At 49.4% G+C, this 22,296-nt stretch overlaps 1 protein-coding gene across 1 annotated transcript in view; it reads left to right on the plus strand.

The window, feature by feature from the left end:
• The window catches only part of WDR36 (WD repeat domain 36), a 260,444-nt gene that overhangs the window by 142,465 nt on the left and 95,683 nt on the right, over positions 1-22,296 (plus strand). Inside the window, exons 9-10 of the mRNA XM_063964112.1 lie at positions 17,315-17,435; positions 17,549-17,614. Of these exons, the coding sequence (XP_063820182.1) occupies positions 17,315-17,435; positions 17,549-17,614 (187 nt within the window). The remainder of the gene's footprint in view (positions 1-17,314; positions 17,436-17,548; positions 17,615-22,296) is intronic.

Here is a 22,296-nt window from a genome sequence, read left to right on the forward strand (position 1 = left end):
GTGACACGGTGACAGAACACGGTGGGGGTGACACAGTGACAGAACACGGTGGGGTGACACGGTGACAGAACACGGTGGGGGTGACAGAAAACGGGGGGTGTGACACAGTGACAGAACACGGTGGGGGTGACACGGTGACAGAACACGGGGGGGGGGTGACGCAGTGACAGAACACGGGGAGGGGGGGTGACAGTGACAGAACACGGGTGTGTGACACGGTGACAGAACACGGGGAGGGGGGGGGGTGACAGTGACAGAACACGGGTGTGTGACACAGTGACAGAACACGGTGGGGGTGACACGGTGACAGAACACGGTGGGGGTGACAGAACACGGGGGGGTGTGACACAGTGACAGAACACGGTGGGGGTGACACGGTGACAGAACACGGGGGGGGTGACAGTGACAGAACACGGGGGGGTGACACAGTGACAGAACACAGGGGGGGTGACACAGTGACAGAACACGGGGGGGGTGACAGTGACAGCACACGGGGGGGGTGACAGTGACAGAACACGGGGGGGGGGGGTGTGACACAGTGACAGAACACGGGGGGTGTGACACAGTGACAGAACACGGGGGGGGGGGTGGCAGTGACAGAACACGGGGGGGGGGGTGACACAGTGACAGAACACGGGGGGGTGACACAGTGACAGAACGCGGGTGACATAGTGACAGAACATGGGGGTGACATGGTGACAGAACACGGGAGGGGTTGGTACAGCAAGAGCTAAAGATCTCTCCCCCAAACCTAAAAACAGTCTGACGCCACTGCCCACACACACACACACACACACACTTTCTTTCACTTTTCCCAGTAACTTACTAATCTGGCTGGCAGGAAGGATGGATCTGCAGCAGTCTGGCTCTTGTCCCGTGTAGCTCCGCCCCTGAGGTCCCGTGTAGCCCCGCCCCTCATCGACACGTAGCCCCACCCCCTTCTCGGCTGAACACAGCCGTTGTCACTGGGGACTCTGGAGGAGGCTGCTACAACACAGCAGCAGGGGAGAGAGGCGCCGCTGGCAGCTTGGAGGTACTGCAGTGCAGAGCAATGACAAGCAGCTCAGCCGGTCGGGCCGCTTGTCATTGCTCGCTGGTGGGAGGCAGTGGGCCGGACAGGATCGGTTTGCGGGCCGTATTTTGCCCACCCCTACTCTAACCTATAATCCGTCGTATTTACTAAACGACAGATCTTCAATGGGCTTCTTATTTAGGATATCTTACTAAGATTTAAGTCTATTTACCCGTTTCCACACAGTGACATCTACATTGGAGAATCCGCCATTGGTGAATTCGTCTGTGTCAAACCTTATAAAGACCAAAGATACATTTGGGTCACTAGGGCGCTCTATGTATGGAAACAATGACGATCACGTTATACTTATCGTTAATCAAATCTGAGAAGCTGCTGAGTATCTCTGTACAGCTTCTGCTGCCGGCTGTTAGCTCGCTTCTCGCTTTTCATCGTCGCTAGTTACAGCACGACAAGGCCAGAAGTTGTTTGGTCCTAAATTTGACAAATGCATTTCTCAGGCCAAGGCGGGGGGGGGGGGGGGTGGAGAGAGTGTAGTTTCCCGCCATTGCCTCCTCCGGTATCAAGACGAAAATACTCTGGTCCGGCGTTTAAATCCTTTAGACTTCAGTCTTTTCAAGGCTGTGGTACAAAAACAGTCACGCCTTGTAACGCCAGGGCGCTAAAGTCACCAACAAGCCAGTGGCTTGACGGGCTCCCAGACCATCTCGGATTTCCAATTGTGGGAGCGCGCCTTTAGACGTTACATTTGCCGGGTTTCCAGACATCCACTGATGGATGTATCCGCTATTTAGTGTTAAAAGAAAGCTGTCTCCCGCCACTGCGGTTTTTCAAGACAGGACTGCCTCTGTCGGACGACAAGAAGGCGTTTTGGCAGGTTGCCATTCAGTCTCTGCTGGATTCAGCAGTTTTTAATTCCAGGCCTGGTACACCAACAAGGTCAGGGTTATTATTCACGTCTGTTTGTGGTACCGAAGCCGGAGGGATCCGTCACAGTCTCAATCAGTAAGTCACTTACTACAGATTGAAGATGGAATTTCTGCGGTCAGTATTTGCAGATTTGGAGCCACAAGATTGCATGATTGCGCTTGATCTCCAGGATGCGTACTTACACATTCCGGTTTGGTCACCTCATCAGAGGTTCTTGCGTTTTGCAATACGCCACAACCATTAACAGTTTCAGGCTCTACCGTTTGGCCTCTTGTCAGCGCCTCGGGTATTCACCAAAGTGATGTTTGTGATGATAGCTCATCTCAGATCTCTGGCAGTGACAATCGTTCCATACTTAGACGATCTGCTCATAAGAGCTCCGTCTCAACAGATGCTCCTCCTACTTGCGCTGCTAACGTACACCACGGTTGCAGTGTCAACTTCAAGAAATCGCATCTAATTCCGTCTCAACGACTTCAATTCCTAGGTATGATTCCAGATACGGTAAATCAAAGAATTTACCTACTACACCAGAAAGTACAGATTATACGCCATCTGGTACAATTAGTGCTCAAGCCACGCACACTATCGGTACATTTGTGTATTCGCCTATTAGGAACAATGGTGGTGGCTTTCGAAGCGCTTCAGTTCGGAGGTTTTCACTCGCGTCCATTTCAACAGCAGTGGTCGCCCTCGCATAGGCAGATTCCCCACAGGGTGAGGTTGTCGCCAGGGGCGAGGGTGTCTCTACTCTGGGCGAGAGTCTCAGAAGTTGGGGAGGTGTAGTTTAAAATGGTCAGCGACAGGGTCTCTAGGCGGATCACGACAGATTGCTGTCTATAAATGTCCTGGAACTCCGTGCAATTTACAATGCACTACATGTTTCGCTCTCAGACTGTCCAAGTGCAGTCAGACAACGCGACGGCAGTCGCATACATCAACAATCAGGGAGGAACGAGAAGCCGCATGGCAATGCGGGAAGTAGCTCGAATCCTCAATTGCCCATAATACCACCAGGTGATATTGTCGACTGGGTTCATTCCGGGAGTGGACAACTGCGAGGCGGATGATCTCAGCCGTCGGGATTTTCATCCAGGAGACTGGGCATTAAATCCAGAGGTGTTTCACATGTTGGTCCACAGGTGGGGTTACCCTCAGGTGGACCTGATGGCATCTCGCCACAATTACAAACGCACCAGTATGTGTCCAGAACGAGAGATCCAAGGGCAGTGGCGGTGGATACTCTCACAATCCGTGGCCGTACAGCCTCGTGTATCTGTTTGCACCGTTTTCCGCTGCTCTCTCAGTTGCTAAAACGGATCAAAAGAGAGTCCGTCACAGTCATACTAGTGATGCCTCATTGGTCTCGGAGAGCTTGGTTCTCGGATCTCCGCGGACTACTCGCAGACGATCCTTGGCCGCTCCTACTACGTCCAGACCTGTTACAACAGGGTCCGTTCTTTTACCCCTATTTAGCGCGGCTGCATTTGACGGGGTGGATGTTGAGACCGCCCTCTTAAGAAGAGAGGGCATTACAGTATCGGTTATACCAACCATGTTACGATCTAGGAAGCCGGTTACGGCAGCTCATTATTACATAATTTGGCGTGCCTATATAGGTTGGTGTGAAGCTCGGAAGTTTTCCGACATCATCTTTCAAGTTATCCCGTCTTTTGTTATTTTTGCAGACGGGGTTAGATGGAGGACTGCGTTTATCTACACTAAAGGTGCAGGTATCTGCGTTGTCAATTTATTTTCAAAGACGACTGGCTCTATTGCCGTCGGTACACTCTTTTTTCTACAAGGTGTCCTCAGAGTACAGCCTCCAGTCATTCCACCTACACCGCCATGGGACTTGAATCTGGTTTTACATTTATTACAGTCTTCATATTTTGAACCCTTACAGCAAGTGGATATAAAGTTTCTCACTTGGAAAAAATTTTTCTTCTAGCCTTAGCTTCGGCAAGGCGTGTTTCAGATTTGGGTGCCTTGTCATGCAAGCCACCGTATTTTGTGTTTCCTGATGACAGAGCGGAACTTCGGACGAATCCCGCTTTCTTACCAAAGGTAGTGTCATCTTTTAACATCAATCAACCAATAGTAGTTCCTGTGTTGACAGCACATTCTGGAACTCTGAATGTGGTACGCGCATTACACGTTTATGTGTCCCGAACGTCTACAGTTCGTAATACGGATACGTTGTTTGTTCTCTATGATGCTGCCAAGTGGGGTTGGCCAGCTTCTCAGCAGACCTTATCCAGATGGATAAAACTGACTATACGTCAGGCTTACCTTAAGGCTAGGTTACAGTCGCCTACATCAGTAATAGCTCATCCCACAGGTTCTGTGGGAACTTCATGGCCAGCTGGTCGGGGAGCTTCTACGACGCAGCTTTGCCGTGCGGCTACATGGTCTTCAGTGCACACGTTTGTGCGCTTTTACAAGTTTGATACGTTTGCGGCATCAGCATCTAGCTTTGGCCGCCTAGTGTTACAGGTGTCAAACAGCTCTCCCGCCCACGGGGGAAGCTTTGGTACGTCCCAAGAGCACTCCAGTGACCCCTAGTGGATGAAAAAGAAAATAGGATTTTGGTACTTACCAGGTAAATCCTTTTCTTTGAATCCATAGGGGGCACTGGACGCCCACCCAGAGCAGTTTTACCTGGTTTGTATTAAGCTCAAGGGATCTTATGGTAACACATTTTCACCGACTGGTTCAAATTATAAGGTTCTATAGGTTATGGTGTCAACTGTTTAGTTGTCAGTAACGTTATGTGTCAACTTTGTTGTTGTCCGTTATGTTATATGTAATTCTAAATTTGTCAACCTCTCTATAGTTCCTGTTCGGCTCAGTAAAAAACACTGAGGTACTCGGGGATATGGAGGGGTGGAGAGTTCTAAATTTAAATATTCAGTGCCCTGTTTCCTGCGGAAGCCGTCCATATCCCAAGAGTACTCCAGTGCCCCCTATGGATTCAAAGAAAAGGATTTACCTGGTAAGTACCAAAATCCTATTTCTCTAACGTCCTAAGTGGATGCTGGGGACTCCGTCAGGACCATGGGGTTTAGCGGCTCCGCAGGAGACAGGGCACAATAATAAAAGCTTTAGGATCAGGTGGTGTGCACTGGCTCCTCCCCCTATGACCCTCCTCCAAGCCTCAGTTAGATTTTTGTGCCCGGCCGAGAAGGGTGCAATCTAGGTGGCTCTCCTGAGCTGCTTAGAATAAAAGTTTAAGTTAGGTTTTTTATTTTCAGTGAGTCCTGCTGGCAACAGGCTCACTGCTACGAGGGACTTAGGGGAGAGAAGTAAACTCACCTGCGTGCAGGATGGATTTGCTTCTTAGGCTACTGGACACCATTAGCTCCAGAGGGAGTCGGAACACAGGTCTCACCCTGGGGTTCGTCCCGGAGCCGTGCCGCCGACCCCCCTTGCAGATGCCGAAGTTGAAGAGGTCCAGAAACAGGCGGCAGAAGACTTTCAGTCTTCATAAGGTAGCGCACAGCACTGCAGCTGTGCGCCATTGTTGTCAGCACACTTCATACCAGCGGTCACTGAGGGTGCAGGGCGCTGGGGGGGGGGCGCCCTGGGCAGCAATGTATTATACCTTTTTTATGGCTAAAATACATCACATATAGCCCTTGAGGCTATATGGATGTATTTAACCCCTGCCAGATCTCACAAACTCCGGGAGAAGAGCCCGCCGTTTTAGGGGGCGGGGCCTATTCTCCTCAGCACACGGCGCCATTTTCCTGCTCAGCTCTGCTGTGAGGAAGGCTCCCAGGCTCTCCCCTGCACTGCACTACAGAAACAGGGTTAAAACAGAGAGGGGGGGCACTTATTTGGCGATATGATTACATATGTGAAAATGCTATAAGGGAAAACACTTGTATAAGGGGTTGTCCCTGTATAATTATAGCGTTTTTGGTGTGTGCTGGCAAACTCTCCCTCTGTCTCCCCAAAGGGCTAGTGGGGTCCTGTCTTCTATCAGAGCATTCCCTGTGTGTGTGCTGTGTGTCGGTACGTGTGTGTCGACATGTAGGAGGACGATGTTGGTGAGGAGGCGGAGCAAATTGCCTGTATTGGTGATGTCACTCTCTAGGGAGTCGACACCGGAATGGATGGCTTATTTAGGAATTACGTGATAATGTCAACACGATGCAAGGTCGGTTGACGACATGAGACGGCCGGCAAACAAATTAGTACCTGTCCAGGCGTCTCAGACACCGTCAGGGGCTTGTAAAAACGCCCATTTACCTCAGTTGGTCGACACAGACACGGACACTGACTTCAGTGTCGACGGTGAAGAAACAAACGTATTTTCCTTTAGGGCCACACGTTACATGTTAAGGGCAATGAAGGAGGTGTTACATATTTCTGATACTACAAGTACCACAAATAAGGGTATTATGTAGGGTGGGAATAATCTACTTGTAGTTTTTCCTGAATCAGATAAATTAAAGTGTGTGATGATACGTGGGTTTCCTCCGATAGAAAATTATTGGAGTTATACCCTTTCCCGCCAGAAGTGAGGGCGAGTTGGGAAACACACCTTAGGGTGGATAAGGCGCTCACACGCTTATAAAAACAAGTGGCGTTACCGTCTCCAGATACGGCCGCCCTCAAAGAGCCAGCTGATAGGAAGCTGAAAAATATCCTAAAAAGTATATACACACATACTGGTGTTATACTACGACCAGCAATCGCCTCAGCCTGGATGTGCAGCGCTGGGGGGCTTGGTCGGATTTCCTGACTGAAAATATTGATACCCTTGACAGGAACAATATTTTATTGACTATAGAGCATTTTAAGGATGCATTTCTATATATGCGAGATGCGCAGAGGGATATTTGCATTCTGGCATCAAGAGTAGATGTGATGTCCATATCTGCCAGACGATGTTTATAGACACGACAGTGGTCAGGTGATGCAGATTCCAGACGGCACATGGAAGTATTGCCGTATAAAGGGGCGGTCCATCGGACCTGGTGGCCATGGCAACAGCTGGAAAATCCACTTTTGTTACCCCAAGTCACATCTCAGCAGAAAAGGACACAGTCTTTTCAGTCTCAGTCCTTTCGTACCCATAAAGGCAGGCGGGCAAAAGGCCAGTCATATCTGCCCAGGGTTAGAGGAAAGGGACGAAGACTGCAGCAGGCAGCCCATTCCCAGGAACAGAAGTCCTCCACAGCTTCTGCCAAGTCCGCAGCATGACGCTGGGGCCATACAAGCGGACTCAGGTGCGGTGGGGGGTCATCTCAAGAGTTTCAGCACGCAGTGGGCTCACTCGCAAGTGGACTCCTGGATCCTACACGTAGTATCCCAGGTGTACATTGGAAATTCGAGACGTCTTCCCCTCACAAGTTCCTGAAGTCTGCTTTACCAACGTCTCCCTCCGACAGGGAGGCAGTATTGGAAAAAAATTCACAGGCTGTATTCCCAGCAGGTGATTGTCACAACTGAGGGCCTGAGCTGACGGGAGGCAGCCTCAGTTGTAGGGGCTGAGATGTACCGGAACCTGGGAGGTTGTATCAGACCCCTGGACATGTAAGTAACATGAATAATAACTGCCCGAAGGCGTGACCACGACAACTTAGATAAAAGTCAATGATGTTTATTATGACAACTCCGCATCACAGCAGCAATAAAAGAAAACGTAAAAGTCAGCAAAGAATAAATACAGTTCCTGAGTACTACAGCATGGCAGGAGCCACAGGGCACTGGTAGTGTGAGATAGTTCTTATGATCTTCTAGATGGAAAGTCCTTACCAGGCCCGGCTGTAGCAATGGAGATAACCCAGGATTGTACCAGCTGGTGTTCCAGGAAGAGCTGGGTTGCTGAAGGTAAAACAGCTGCTGTGGATACTGGCTGGAACCAGACTGTTGTTAGCACGGAGTGGATACTGGCTGGAACCAGTTAAATAATAAATGAACTTTGGGAGCGATGAAATGTGAACTGAAATGTAGAACTTGAGAGCGGAGAAATAATAATTCCGGTGGAGAGTGGTAAAGTGTAGAAAGGACACCGGCCCTTTAAGGGAAGCTGTATTCTGCTGGAAGCTGAGGCTGGAAGCAGGTAGTGTTGTAGCTGGAAACAGATGAATCCACAATGGATTGGAGAGTCAGGCTACACCGCAGGTGGAATGCTGGTGCGGGTCTCTATGGTGGAAGTCTTGAGACAGGAGCTGGAACCTGGAAGACAATCATAGAAGAGAGACAAACAGGAACTAGGTTTGACAACCAAAGCACTGACGTCTTCCTTGCTCAGGCACAGCTTACTTATACCTGCAGCAAGGAAGGGGTTGGCTAGGCAATTATGCAAATCAACAATACAAACAGCAGATTGGTGGAAATGATCAGATGACAGAATCCAAGATGGCTGCGCCCATGCAGACACTTGGAGGGAAGTTTGGTTTGTAATCCATGTGGTCTGGGAAACAGTAATGGCGGCGCCGGCCACCGGAGACAGGAGACGCCAGGCTGATAGATGCACATTTAACCACGCGGGCACAGCGGAGGCCGCGGCTGATGAAAACACCACTCTGACACTCTGCATGTGGAAACTCAGGAACAGCGGAATCTGGTCCTGGAACGCTGAGCCCGCCTTAGGAGGCATCTGAAGGGTAAGTAATGGCGTCCAGATACCCGGATCGTGACAGCACCCCCCCCTTTAGGAGTGGCCCCAGGACACTTCTTAGGCTTTAAAGGAAACTTTGCGTGGAAATTTCGGACCAAGGCAGGAGCATGGACGTCAGAGGCATTGGTCCAAGAGCGTTCTTCAGGACCATAGCCCTTCCAGTCAATGAGATACTGAAGTTGACCGTAACGGTGACGTGAGTCCAGGATCTTGGCCACTTCATACTCAACGCCTCGTTGAGTTTGGACTTTCGGAGTTGGTGGAAGTGAGGAATGAAACCGATTCAAGATTAGCGGTTTCAACAGGGAAACATGGAATGTCCTGGGTATTTTTAAGAAGGGAGGTAACTGGAGTCTGTAAGCAACAGGATTGATGACTTGATCAATTTTAAAAGGACCGATGTAGCGAGGTGCAAACTTCATACTGGGAACTCTTAACCTCAAATTCTTCGTGGATAACCATACCCGATCACCCACCTTGAGAGCAGGAACTGCTCGACGCTTCTTATCCGCAAACTTCTTGTACCTGAACGATGCCTTGAGCAGAGCTGATCGTACGCTCTTCCAGATATTGGCAAACTGATGCAAGGTGATATCCACTGCGGGAACAGAAGTTGCTGGAAGCGGTTGGAACTCAGGGACTTTAGGGTGGAATCCAAAGTTGGTGAAGAATGGTGTTGAGGAAGATGAAGAATGATACTGGTTGTTATGACAGAACTCGGCCCAGGGAAGTAATTGAACCCAGTCATCTTGAGAGGAGGACACATAGATGCGGAGGAAGGCCTCCAAGTCCTGATTCACCCTCTCAGTTTGACCATTGGTCTGAGGATGGTAAGCCGTGGAAAACTTTAACTTGACTTGGAGGACTTGACATAAACTTCGCCAGAATTTGGCTGTGAATTGAACTCCTCGATCTGAGATAATTTCTTCTGGAAGACCGTGGAGTCGGAAGATCTCTTGTATGAATACTTGAGCCAACTTGGAAGCTGACGGAAGACCGGTGAGAGGAATGAAGTGTGCCATCTTGGTGAACCGGTCAACTACCACCCAGATGGTATTGAACTTGTTGCACATGGGCAAATCTGTAATAAAATCCATCGACAAATGGGTCCATGGTCGACGGGGAACAGATAGTGGAACCAGTTGCCCCGCAGGCGACTGGCGGGATACTTTATGTTGAGCACACTTTGGGCAAGATGCAATAAACTCCAAAACGTCCTTTTTCAGAGTTGGCCACCAATAGGACCTAGAGATAAACTCCAGGGTTTTTTGGATACCTGTATGTCCGGCAAAACGGGAAGCATGGGCCCAATGCATGAGCTTCTTCCTTAGTGTCGGCTTCACAAAACTTTTCCCTGATGGGGGCGTAGAGTCCATCCCTACCGTGGAGAATGCCAACGGATTTATAATAGGATGCTTGTCTGAAGACTCTGACTCATTTTCTTGCTCCCATGAGCGGGAAAGGGCATCGGCCTTGCGATTCTGAGAGCCCGGACAGAACTGGAGTTTAAAGTCGAACCTGGAAAAGAAAAGTGCCCATCTGGCCTGACGAGGGTTGAGACATTGTGCGCCTTTTAGATATAGAAGGTTCTTGTGGTCTGTAAGGATGGTGATTGAATGAGAAGCTCCCTCCAACAGATATCTCCACTCCTCTAGAGCGAGCTTGATGGCTAGCAACTCCTGGTCGCCAATGGCATAGTTGCGCTCCGCTGGGGAGAACTTCCGTGAGAAGAAACTGCAAGGATGTAAATGACCATCTTTAGCCCTCTGAGATAACACCGCTCCTACTCCAACGGAGGAGGCATCCACCTCTAAGATGAAAGGAGAGTCGACGTCAGGCTGTTTCAGGACAGGTGCAGAGATGAACCTCTGTTTTAAAAGATGAAAAGCTTGCATGGCTTCTTCAGACCACTTGGACGGGTTAGCACCCTTCTTGGTGAAAGCAGTAATAGGCGCCACAATGGTGGAAAAGTCTCGTATAAACTTTCGGTAATAATTGGCGAACCCCAAGAACCTCTGGACCCCTTTGAGGGTTAAGGGTACTGGCCAATTCTGGATTGCTTGTAGTTTCTCAGGATCCATCTCTAGTCCGGAACCGGACACAATGTACCCTAGAAACGGAATGGACTTGACTTCAAAGACGCATTTCTCTAATTTGCAGTAGAGATGATTGACACGGAGACGGGACAGAACCTCCTTTACCCAGAAACGATGTTCCTCTAAATTGTTGGCAAAAATGAGGATATCATCTAGATAGACCACGACATGACGGTATAGAATGTCTCTGAAGATCTCATTGACGAAATGCTGGAAGACAGCTGGAGCATTGCTCAATCCGAAGGGCATGACGAGGTACTCATAATGTCCGTCACGGGTGTTAAATGCGGTCTTCCACTCGTCACCCTCACGGATCCGGATGAGATTGTATGCACCTCTCAGGTCCAGCTTTGTAAAGATGGTAGCTCCGCTAACTCTGTCAAAGAGCTCAGTAATCAGGGGTAAAGGATAGCGGTTCTTGATGGTAATGTCGTTCAAACCTCTGTAGTCGATGCACGGCCGCAGACCACCATCTTTCTTCTTTACAAAAAAGAAGCCTGCGCCGGCTGGAGAAGAAGAAGGTCGAATGAACCCCTTTGCTAGGTTCTCTTTTATGTATTCCTCCATAGAATGCGTCTCGGGGAGAGACAACGGATAAGTTCGGCCTCGAGGTGGAACCTTCCCTGGAACGAGATCAATCGGGCAGTCCCATTCTCTATGAGGGGGAAGGATATCAGCAGAAGCTTTACTGAACACATCCGTGAAATCTTGATATGGAGGAGGTGGAACATCAGACGACCTGGTGGAGGAGGAACAGACAGGCAACACTTTAAACAAACATGTCTTAGTACAGGAGGAACCCCATGCCAGGATTTGCGTAGTCGTCCAATCAATTGTAGGATTGTGAAGACGGAGCCATGGAAGGCCCAGGACCACAGGATGTGTGGCTCTTGGAATCACTAAAAGTGAAATAAGTTCGGAATGAAGAACTCCCACTCTCAGACGAACTGGTAGAGTCCTTAGAGAAATAACTGTATCAAAAATTTTACTGCCATCCACAGCAGTTAAGGAAAAGGACGAAGGAAGTCTCTCGGTGGGTAGGGACCACCGTTTAACATAGGCTTCGGTAATAAAGTTCCCAGCTGCTCCGGAATCCAGGAGGGCAATGACGTTCTGATAACGTTGAGCAACTTGAAGCGAGACTGGGAGGTTACAATCTTGAGGAGATGGAGAGGAGATCATTACTCCTAGCCGGCCCTCTCCTTGGCGAGCTAGGATTTGGAGTTTCCCGGACGTTTGGGACAGGCATTAATGGTGTGAGACGGAGCTGCACAGTACAAACCGAGAAACTCGGAGAGACGTCTTCGGCGCTCAGCAGGAGTTAAACGGGAACGGCCAATTTGCATGGGTTCATCTTTAGTTGGTGACAGTTGGCGAGGAGGAGGAGCAGAAGATTTTGGAGCAGATGATCTTCCACGCTCAGTTGCTCTCTCTCTGAAACGTAAGTCAACTTTCGTACAAAGTGAGATTAACTCATCTAACTTGGAGGGTAAGTCTCTGGTAGCTAACTCATCTTTAATACGCTCGGATAAACCATGCCAGAATGCAGCATACAGGGCCTCGTCGTTCCATGCCAGTTCGGATGCCAGGATCTGGAACTGTATAAGATATTGTCCTACAGTACGTGATCCCTGGCGTAAACGGAGAATCTCAGACGAAGCTGAAGTTACCCGGCCTGGCTCGTCGAAGATGCGCCTGAATGTTGACACGAATGCAGTGTAAGAAGATAGCAGGGTGTCGGACCTCTCCCATAACGGTGATGCCCAATCGAGGGCTGAGCCACTGAGAAGAGAAATAATGTAGGCAATTTTTGTACGGTCACTGGGGAAATTGCCAGGTTGTAGCTCAAACTGAATCTCACACTGGTTGAGAAATCCCCTGCAGAATCTTGGAGATCCGTCAAATTTTGCTGGCGTTGGAAGATGAAGACGTGGAGCAGGAATGGGTAAGGTGGGTGGGGTTATAGCTGGAGTCACTGTGGTTGACGCACCAGACGCGCCTGATCCACGGAGAGTGGTCTGAATCCCATCCAGCCGAGTAGAGAGATCCTGGAGACAGCGGATGATGTGGCCCTGTGCAGCCTCCTGATGTTCTAGTCGGGCTGCCAGTTCTTGCATCGGCCTGGCCGCTTGATCCTGGTCTCCGGCTGGATTCATTAGGTCAGTGCTTACTGTCACAACTGAGGGCCTGAGCTGACGGGAGGCAGCCTCAGTTGTAGGGGCTGAGATGTACCGGAACCTGGGAGGTTGTATCAGACCCCTGGACATGTAAGTAACATGAATAATAACTGCCCGAAGGCGTGACCACGACAACTTAGATAAAAGTCAATGATGTTTATTATGACAACTCCGCATCACAGCAGCAATAAAAGAAAACGTAAAAGTCAGCAAAGAATAAATACAGTTCCTGAGTACTACAGCATGGCAGGAGCCACAGGGCACTGGTAGTGTGAGATAGTTCTTATGATCTTCTAGATGGAAAGTCCTTACCAGGCCCGGCTGTAGCAATGGAGATAACCCAGGATTGTACCAGCTGGTGTTCCAGGAAGAGCTGGGTTGCTGAAGGTAAAACAGCTGCTGTGGATACTGGCTGGAACCAGACTGTTGTTAGCACGGAGTGGATACTGGCTGGAACCAGTTAAATAATAAATGAACTTTGGGAGCGATGAAATGTGAACTGAAATGTAGAACTTGAGAGCGGAGAAATAATAATTCCGGTGGAGAGTGGTAAAGTGTAGAAAGGACACCGGCCCTTTAAGGGAAGCTGTATTCTGCTGGAAGCTGAGGCTGGAAGCAGGTAGTGTTGTAGCTGGAAACAGATGAATCCACAATGGATTGGAGAGTCAGGCTACACCGCAGGTGGAATGCTGGTGCGGGTCTCTATGGTGGAAGTCTTGAGACAGGAGCTGGAACCTGGAAGACAATCATAGAAGAGAGACAAACAGGAACTAGGTTTGACAACCAAAGCACTGACGTCTTCCTTGCTCAGGCACAGCTTACTTATACCTGCAGCAAGGAAGGGGTTGGCTAGGCAATTATGCAAATCAACAATACAAACAGCAGATTGGTGGAAATGATCAGATGACAGAATCCAAGATGGCTGCGCCCATGCAGACACTTGGAGGGAAGTTTGGTTTGTAATCCATGTGGTCTGGGAAACAGTAATGGCGGCGCCGGCCACCGGAGACAGGAGACGCCAGGCTGATAGATGCACATTTAACCACGCGGGCACAGCGGAGGCCGCGGCTGATGAAAACACCACTCTGACACTCTGCATGTGGAAACTCAGGAACAGCGGAATCTGGTCCTGGAACGCTGAGCCCGCCTTAGGAGGCATCTGAAGGGTAAGTAATGGCGTCCAGATACCCGGATCGTGACAGTGATAATCAAAGTACCCCTCCTACAACAAGGGAAGGGGTATTATTCCACACTATATTGTGGTACTGAAGCCAAACGGCTCGGTGAGATCTAAAAGATTTGAACAATTACATACAAGGGTTCAAATCAAGATGGAGTCACTCAGAGCAGTGATAGCGAACCAGGACGATATGGTGTCACTGGATATCAGGGACGCTTACCTACATGTCCAAATTTTGCCCTTCTCACCAAGGGTATCTCAGGTTCGTGGTACAGAACTGTCACTATCAGTTCAGACGCTGCCGTTTGGATTGTCCACGGCACCCCGGGTCTTTACCATGGTAATGGCCGAAATGATGATTCTTCCTAAAAGAAATATGGACGCTTTCCTGATAAGGGCAAGGTCCAGAGAACAGTTGGCGGTCGGAGTAGCACTATCTCAAGTAGTTCTACGACAGCACGAGTGGATTCTAAATATTCCAAAATCGCAGCTTTTTCCGACGACACGTCTAATGTACCTAGGAATGATTCTGGACACAGTCCAGAAAAGGATGTTTTCTCCCGGAGAAGAAGACCAGGGAGTTATCCGAGCTAGTCAGGAACCTCCTAAAACCAGGAAAAGTATCAGTGCATCATTGCACAAAGGTCCTGTGAAAAATGGTGGTTTCTTACAAAGCGATCCCATTCGGTAGATTTCACGCAAGAACCTTTCAGTGGAATCTGCTGGGAAAATGGTCCGGATCGCATCTTCAGATGCATCAGCGGATAACCCTGTCTCCAAGGACAAGGGTGTTTTCTTCTGCGGTGGCTGCAGAGTGCTCATCTATGAAAGGGCCGCAGATTCGACATTCAGGACTGGGTCCTGGTGACCACGGATGCCAGCCTGAGTGGCTGGGGAGCAGTCACACAAGGAAAAAATTTCCAGGGAGTGTGATCAAGTCTGGAGACTTCTCTCCACATAAATATACTGGAGCTAAGGGCAATTTACAAGGCTCTAAGCTTAGCAAGACCTCTGCTTCAAGGTCAGCCGGTATTGATCCAGTGGGACAACATCACGGCAGTCGCCCACGTAAACAGACAGGGCGGCACATGAAGCAGGAGGGAAATGGCAGAAACTGCAAGGATTCTTCGCTGGGCGAAAAATCATGTGATAACACTCTCAGCAGTGTTAATTCCGGGAGTGGAAAACTGGGAAGCAAACTTCCTCAGCAGGCATAACCTCCACCCGGGAGAGTGGGGACTTCAGCGGGAAGTCTTCCACATGATTGTAAACCGTTGGGAAAAACCAAAGGTGGACATGATGGCGTCCCGCCTGAACAAAAAACTAGACAAATATTGCGCCAGGTCAAGGGACCCTCAGGCAATAGCGGTGGACGCTCTGGTAACACTGTGGGTGTACCAGTCAGGGTATGTGTTCCCTCCTATGCATCTCATACCAAAAGTACTGAGAATCATAAGAAGGAGATGAGTAAGAACGATACTCGTGGTTCCGGATGGGTCAAGAAGGACTTGGTACCCGGAACTTCAAGAGATGCTCACGGAAGAACCTTGGCCTCTACCTTTAAGAAAGGACCTGCTCCAGCAGGGGCCTTGTCTGTTCCAAGACTTACCGCGGCTGCGTTTGACGGCATGGCAGTTGAACGCCGGATCCTGAAAGGGCATTCCAGATGAAGTCATCCCTACCCTGGTCGAAGCCAGGAAGGATGTAACCGCAAAACATTTTCACCGCATTTGGCGAAAATATGTTGTGTGGTGTGAGGCCAAGAAGGTCCCTACAGAGGAATTCCAACTGGGTCGTTTCCTACATTTCCTGAAAACAGGACTGTCTATGGGCCTAAAATTAGGGTCCATTAAGGTTCAAATTTCGACCCTGTCAAATTTCTTCCAGAAAGAACTGGCTTCAGTGCCTGAAGTTCAGACGTTTGTAAAAGGGGTACTGCATATACAGCCTCCTTTTGTGCCCCCAGTGGCACCTTGGGATCTCAATGTTGTTTTGAGTTTCCTAAAGTCACATTGGTTTGATCCACTCACCACTGTGGAATTAAAATATTTCACATGGAAGGTGAAGATTCTATTAGCCCTGGCTTCAGCCAGGCGTGTGTCAGAATGGGCGGCTTTATCATATAAAAGCCCTTACTTAATTTTTCATTCTGACAGGGCAGAATTGAGGACTCGTCCTCAATTTCTCCTTAAGGTGTTTTCTGTTTTTCACATGAACCAACCTATTGTGGTACCTGCGGCTACTAGGGACTTGGAGGACTCCAAGTTACTTGACGTTGTCAGGGCCCTGAAAATATATGTTTCCAGGACGACTGGAGTCAGAAAATCTGACTCGCTGTTTAGCCTGTATGCACCCAACAAGATGGGTGTTCCTGCTTCTAAGCAGACGATTGCTCGCTGGATTTGTAGTACAATTCAGCTTGCACATTCTGTGGCAGGCTTGCCACAGCCAAAATCAGTAAAAGCCCATTCCACAAGGAAGTGGGCTCATCTTGGGCGGCTGCCCGAGGGGTCTCGGCTTTACAACTTTGCCGAGCTGCTACTTGGTCAGGGGCACACCCTGACTGAGGAGGACCTGGAGTTCTCTCATTCGGTGCTGCAGAGTCATCCGCACTCTCCCGCCCGTTTGGGAGCTTTGGTATAATCCCCATGGTCCTGACGGAGTCCCCAGCATCCACTTAGGACGTTAGAGAAAATAAGAATTTACTTACCGATAATTCTATTTCTCGTAGTCCGTAGTGGATGCTGGGCGCCCATCCCAAGTGCGGATTGTCTGCAATACTTGTACATAGTTATTGTTACAAAAATCGGGTTATTCTTGTTGTGAGCCATCTTTTCAGAGGCTCCTTCGTTGTTATCATACTGTTAACTGGGTTCAGATCACAGGTTGTACGGTGTGATTGGTGTGGCTGGTATGAGTCTTACCCGGGATTCAATATCCTTCCTTATTATGCACGCTCGTCCGGGCACAGTATCCTAACTGAGGCTTGGAGGAGGGTCATAGGGGGAGGAGCCAGTGCACACCACCTGATCCTAAAGCTTTTATTATTGTGCCCTGTCTCCTGCGGAGCCGCTAAACCCCATGGTCCTGACGGAGTCCCCAGCATCCACTACGGACTACGAGAAATAGAATTATCGGTAAGTAAATTCTTATTTTTTTTCAACCTCACCAACTATGTTACTATGATGTTTGAAGAACACTGTAAACACATTTTTGTACAAATTTAATACAGTACTCATCACACTACTGTCTCATTCTAATCAGGTATGGATCTTTGATGGCCCTGGAGGTCAAGGTCGTTTGCTGAGATTCCGTATGGGTCACAGTGCTCCACCCACTTTTATTCGACACCACGGACACAATGGGCAGCAGATTCTCAGTGCAGGTATGTAATACCACTTTCTCTTTGTTGTTACAAGTTTATTGGTGTTATACAAGGCATTTTACTTTCACAGTAACCCTGATGTGTATCTTTTTACCTTGCCTTCCAATCTACAGGTCAAGACGGGACCATGCAATCATTTTCCACAGTTCATGACCGATACAGTAAAAGCCTCGGGCATGGTAAGTCAATGGAGCTTTGATCGCATTAGGAAAAGAAACACCTTAAGATGCTTTCTATATGAAATACATGATCACGTTTTATAGTCTTATCCACCAAGTAAACTACACTTTTTTGTATTTTCTCTAACGTCCTAGTGGATGCTGGGAACTCTGAAAGGACCATGGGGAATAGCGGGCTCCGAAGGAGGCTGGGCACTCTAGAAAGATTTAGGACTACCTGGTGTGCACTGGCTCCTCCCACTATGACCCTCCTCCAAGCCTCAGTTAGATTTTGTGCCCGGCCGAGGTTGGATGCACACTAGGGGCTCTCCTGAGCTCTTAGAAGAAAGATAGTCTTAGGTTTATTATTTTCAGTGAGACCTGCTGGCAACAGGCTCACTGCAGCGAGGGACTAAGGGGAGAAGAGGCGAACTCGCCTGCTTGCAGCCGGATTGGGCTTCTTAGGCTACTGGACACCATTAGCTCCAGAGGGATCGACCGCAGGCCCAGCCTTGATGTTCGGTCCCGGAGCCGCGCCGCCGTCCCCCTTACAGAGCCAGAAGCAAGAAGATGGTCCGGAAAATCGGCGGCATGAAGACATCAGTCTTCACCAAGGTAGCGCACAGCACTGCAGCTGTGCGCCATTGCTCCTCTCACACTTCACACTCCGGTCACTGAGGGTGCAGGGCGCTGGGGGGGGCGCCCTGAGGCAGCAATAAAAACACCTTGGCTGGCAAAAATACCTCAATATATAGCCCCAGGGGCTATATATGAGGTAAATACCCCAGCCAGATTCCATAAAAAAGCGGGAGAATAGGCCGCGGAAAAGGGGCGGAGCTATCTCCCTCAGCACACTGGGCGCCATTTTTCCCTCACAGTTCCGCTGGAAGGAAGCTCCCTGGCTCTCCCCTGCAGACTACTCTACAGAAAAGGGTAAAAAAGAGAGAGGGGGGGCATTTAATTTGGCGCAGTATATAGTATATATTAAAAAGCAGCTATAAGGGACATAACTCAGTTAGTCCCTGCCTTATATAGCGCTCTGGTGTGTGCTGGCATACTCTCACTCTGTCCCCCCAAAGGGCTTTTGTGGGTCCTGTCCTCTATATTGAGCATTCCCTGTGTGTGTGGAGTGTGTCGGTACGGCTGTGTCGACATGTTTGATGAGGATAATGAGGTGGAGGCGGAGCAGGTGCCTTTAGAAGGGATGTCACCCCCTGGGGGGCAGACACCTGAGTGGATGTGCTTATGGAAAGAAATGAGTGCACGTATAGACTCATTACATAAGAAATTTGACGACATGCCGACTGCGGGACAGCCGAGTTCTCAGAAACGCCCGCTATCTCAGATGGCACAAGTAGATGTCGACACGGATACTGACACCAGTGTCGACGACGAGGAGTCAAATTTAATGCCCATTAAGGCCATTCACTGCATGATTGAGGCAATGAAAGAGGTGTTAAATATCTCTGATTTACATCCAGGTACCACAAAAAAGGGTATTATGTTTGGGGAGAAAAAACTACCTGTAGTTTTTCCCCCGTCAGATGAATTAAATGAAGTGTGTGAAGAAGCGTGGGCTTCCCCTGATAAGAAATTGGTAATTCCTAAGAAGGTACTAATGGCGTTCCCTTTCCCGCCAGAGGATAGGTTATGTTGGGAAACACCTCCTAGAGTGGATAAAGCGCTCACACGTTTGTCTAAAAAGGTGGCACTACCGTCTCAGGATACGGCCGCCCTTAAGGAACCTGCTGATAGAAAGCAGGAGGCGATCCTGAAGTCTGTATATACACACTCAGGCATTATACTTAGACCAGCTATTGCGTCAGCATGGATGGTGCAGTGCTGCCGCTGCGTGGTCGGATAAACTGTCAGAAAATATTGACACACTAAACAGAGACACGATTCTGCTAACAATTGACCATATCAAAGACTCAGTCTTATATATGAGAGATGCACAGAGGGAAGTCTGCCGGCTGGCATCTAAAATAAGTGCATTGTCCATCTCTGCTAGGAGATGCTTATGGACTCGCCAGTGGACTGGAGATGCAGATTCCAAAAGGCACATGGAAGTTTTGCCTTATAAGGGGGAGGAATTATTTGGGGATGGTCTCTCCGACCTAGTTTCCACAGCAACGTCTGGGAAGTCAGCATTTTTACCCCATGTCCCCTCACAGCCTAAGAAGGCGCCATTTTATCAGGTTCAGTCCTTTCGGACCCAGAAAAACAAGCGGGGAAAAGGAGGGTCTTTTCTCTCTAGAGGCAGAGGTAGGGGAAAAAGGCTGCAACAAACAGCAGGTTCCCAGGAGCAAAAGTCCTCCCCCGCTTCCTCTTCCAAGTCCGCCGCATGACGGTGGGGCTCCACAGGCGGAGCCAGGTACGGTGGGGGCCCGCCTCATGAATTTCAGCGATCAGTGGGCTCGCTCACAGGTGGATCCCTGGATCCTTCAGATAGTATCTCAGGGGTACAAGCTAGAATTCGAGGCGGCTCCACCCCACCGGTTCCTAAAATCTGCCTTGCCGATTGCTCCCTCAGACAGGGAGGCGGTGCTAGCAGCGATTCACAAGCTGTATTCCCAGCAGGTGATAATCAAGGTACCCCTACTTCAACAAGGCCGGGGTTACTATTCCACACTATTTGTGGTGCCGAAACCGGACGGTTCGGTGAGACCCATTTTAAATTTGAAATCCTTGAACATATACATAAAAAAATTCAAGTTCAAGATGGAATCGCTCAGGGCGGTTATTGCAAGCCTGGAGGAGGGGGATTACATGGTATCCCTGGACATCAAGGATGCTTACCTGCATGTCCCCATTTACCATCCTCACCAGGAGTACCTCAGATTTGTGGTACAGGATTGCCATTACCAATTCCAGACGCTGCCGTTTGGACTCTCCACGGCACCGAGGGTATTTACCAAGGTTATGGCGGAAATGATGATACTCCTTCGAAAAAAGGGAGTTTTAATTATCCCATACTTGGACGATCTCCTAATAAAGGCACGATCCAAGGAACAGTTGTTAGTGGGAGTAGCACTATCTCAGGAAGTGCTGCGCCAGCACGGCTGGATTCTGAATATCCCAAAGTCACAGCTGGTCCCGACGACACGTCTAATGTTCCTGGGAATGATTCTGGACACAGTCCAGAAAAAAGTGTTTCTCCCGGAGGAGAAAGCCAGGGAGTTGTCTTCTCTAGTCAGAGACCTCCTAAAACCAAAACAGGTATCGGTGCATCACTGCACGCGGGTCCTGGGAAAGATGGTAGCTTCTTACGAAGCAATTCCATTCGGCAGGTTCCATGCCAGGATTTTTCAGTGGGACCTGTTGGACAAGTGGTCCGGATCGCATCTTCAGATGCATCGCTTGATAACCCTGTCCCCAAGAACCAGGGTGTCTCTTCTGTGGTGGCTGCAGAGTGCTCATCTTTTGGAGGGCCGCAGATTCGGCATACAGGACTGGGTCCTGGTGACCACGGATGCCAGCCTACGAGGCTGGGGGGCAGTCACAAAGGGAAGAAACTTCCAAGGACTATGGTCAAGTCAGGAGACTTCCCTTCACATAAATATTCTGGAACTAAGGGCCATTTACAATGCCCTAAGTCAAGCAAAATCCCTGCTCCTACACCAGCCGGTGCTGATCCAGTCAGACAACATCACGGCAGTCGCCCATGTGAATCGACAGGGCGGCACGAGAAGCAGGATGGCAATGGCAGAAGCCACAAGGATTCTCCGATGGGCGGAAAATCATGTACTAGCACTGTCAGCAGTGTTCATCCCGGGAGTGGACAACTGGGAAGCAGACTTTCTCAGCAGGCACGACCTCCACCCGGGAGAGTGGGGACTTCATCCAGAAGTCTTCCAAATGATTGTAAATCAGTGGGGTCGTCCACAGGTGGACATGATGGCATCCCGCCTAAACAAAAAACTAGAGAGGTATTGCGCCAGGTCAAGAGACCCTCAGGCGATAGCTGTGGACGCTCTAGTGACACCGTGGGTGTACCAGTCAGTTTATGTGTTCCCTCCTCTACCTCTCATACCAAAGGTATTGAGAATAATAAGAAAGCGAGGTGTAAACACTATTCTCGTGGTTCCGGATTGGCCAAGAAGAGCGTGGTACCCGGAACTTCAAGAGATGATCTCAGAGGACCCGTGGTCTCTGCCGCTCAGACAAGACCTGCTACAGCAGGGGCCCTGTCTGTTCCAAGACTTACCGCGGCTGCGTTTGACGGCATGGCGGTTGAACGCCGGATCCTGAAGGAAAAGGGCATTCCGGAGGAAGTCATTCCTACGCTTATTAAAGCTAGAAAAGAGGTTACAGCAAATCATTATCACCGCATATGGCGGAAGTATGTTGCATGGTGTGAGGCCGAAAAGGCCCCAACAGAGGAATTTCAACTAGGTCGATTTCTGCATTTCCTGCAAGCAGGAGTTAATATGGGCCTAAAACTAGGCTCCATTAAAGTACAGATCTCGGCTCTGTCGATTTTCTTTCAAAAAGAACTAGCTTCAGTACCTGAAGTTCAGACATTTGTGAAAGGAGTGCTGCATATTCAGCCCCCATTTGTGCCTCCTGTGGCAACTTGGGATCTCAACGTGATGTTGAGTTTCTTAAAATCACATTGGTTTGAGCCACTAAAAACCGTGGATCTGAAATATCTCACGTGGAAAGTGGTCATGTTATTGGCTTTGGCTTCAGCCAGGCGTGTG

This window comes from Pseudophryne corroboree, chromosome 1 (assembly GCF_028390025.1).
Source record: "Pseudophryne corroboree isolate aPseCor3 chromosome 1, aPseCor3.hap2, whole genome shotgun sequence".
Classification (NCBI taxonomy): domain Eukaryota; kingdom Metazoa; phylum Chordata; class Amphibia; order Anura; family Myobatrachidae; genus Pseudophryne; species Pseudophryne corroboree.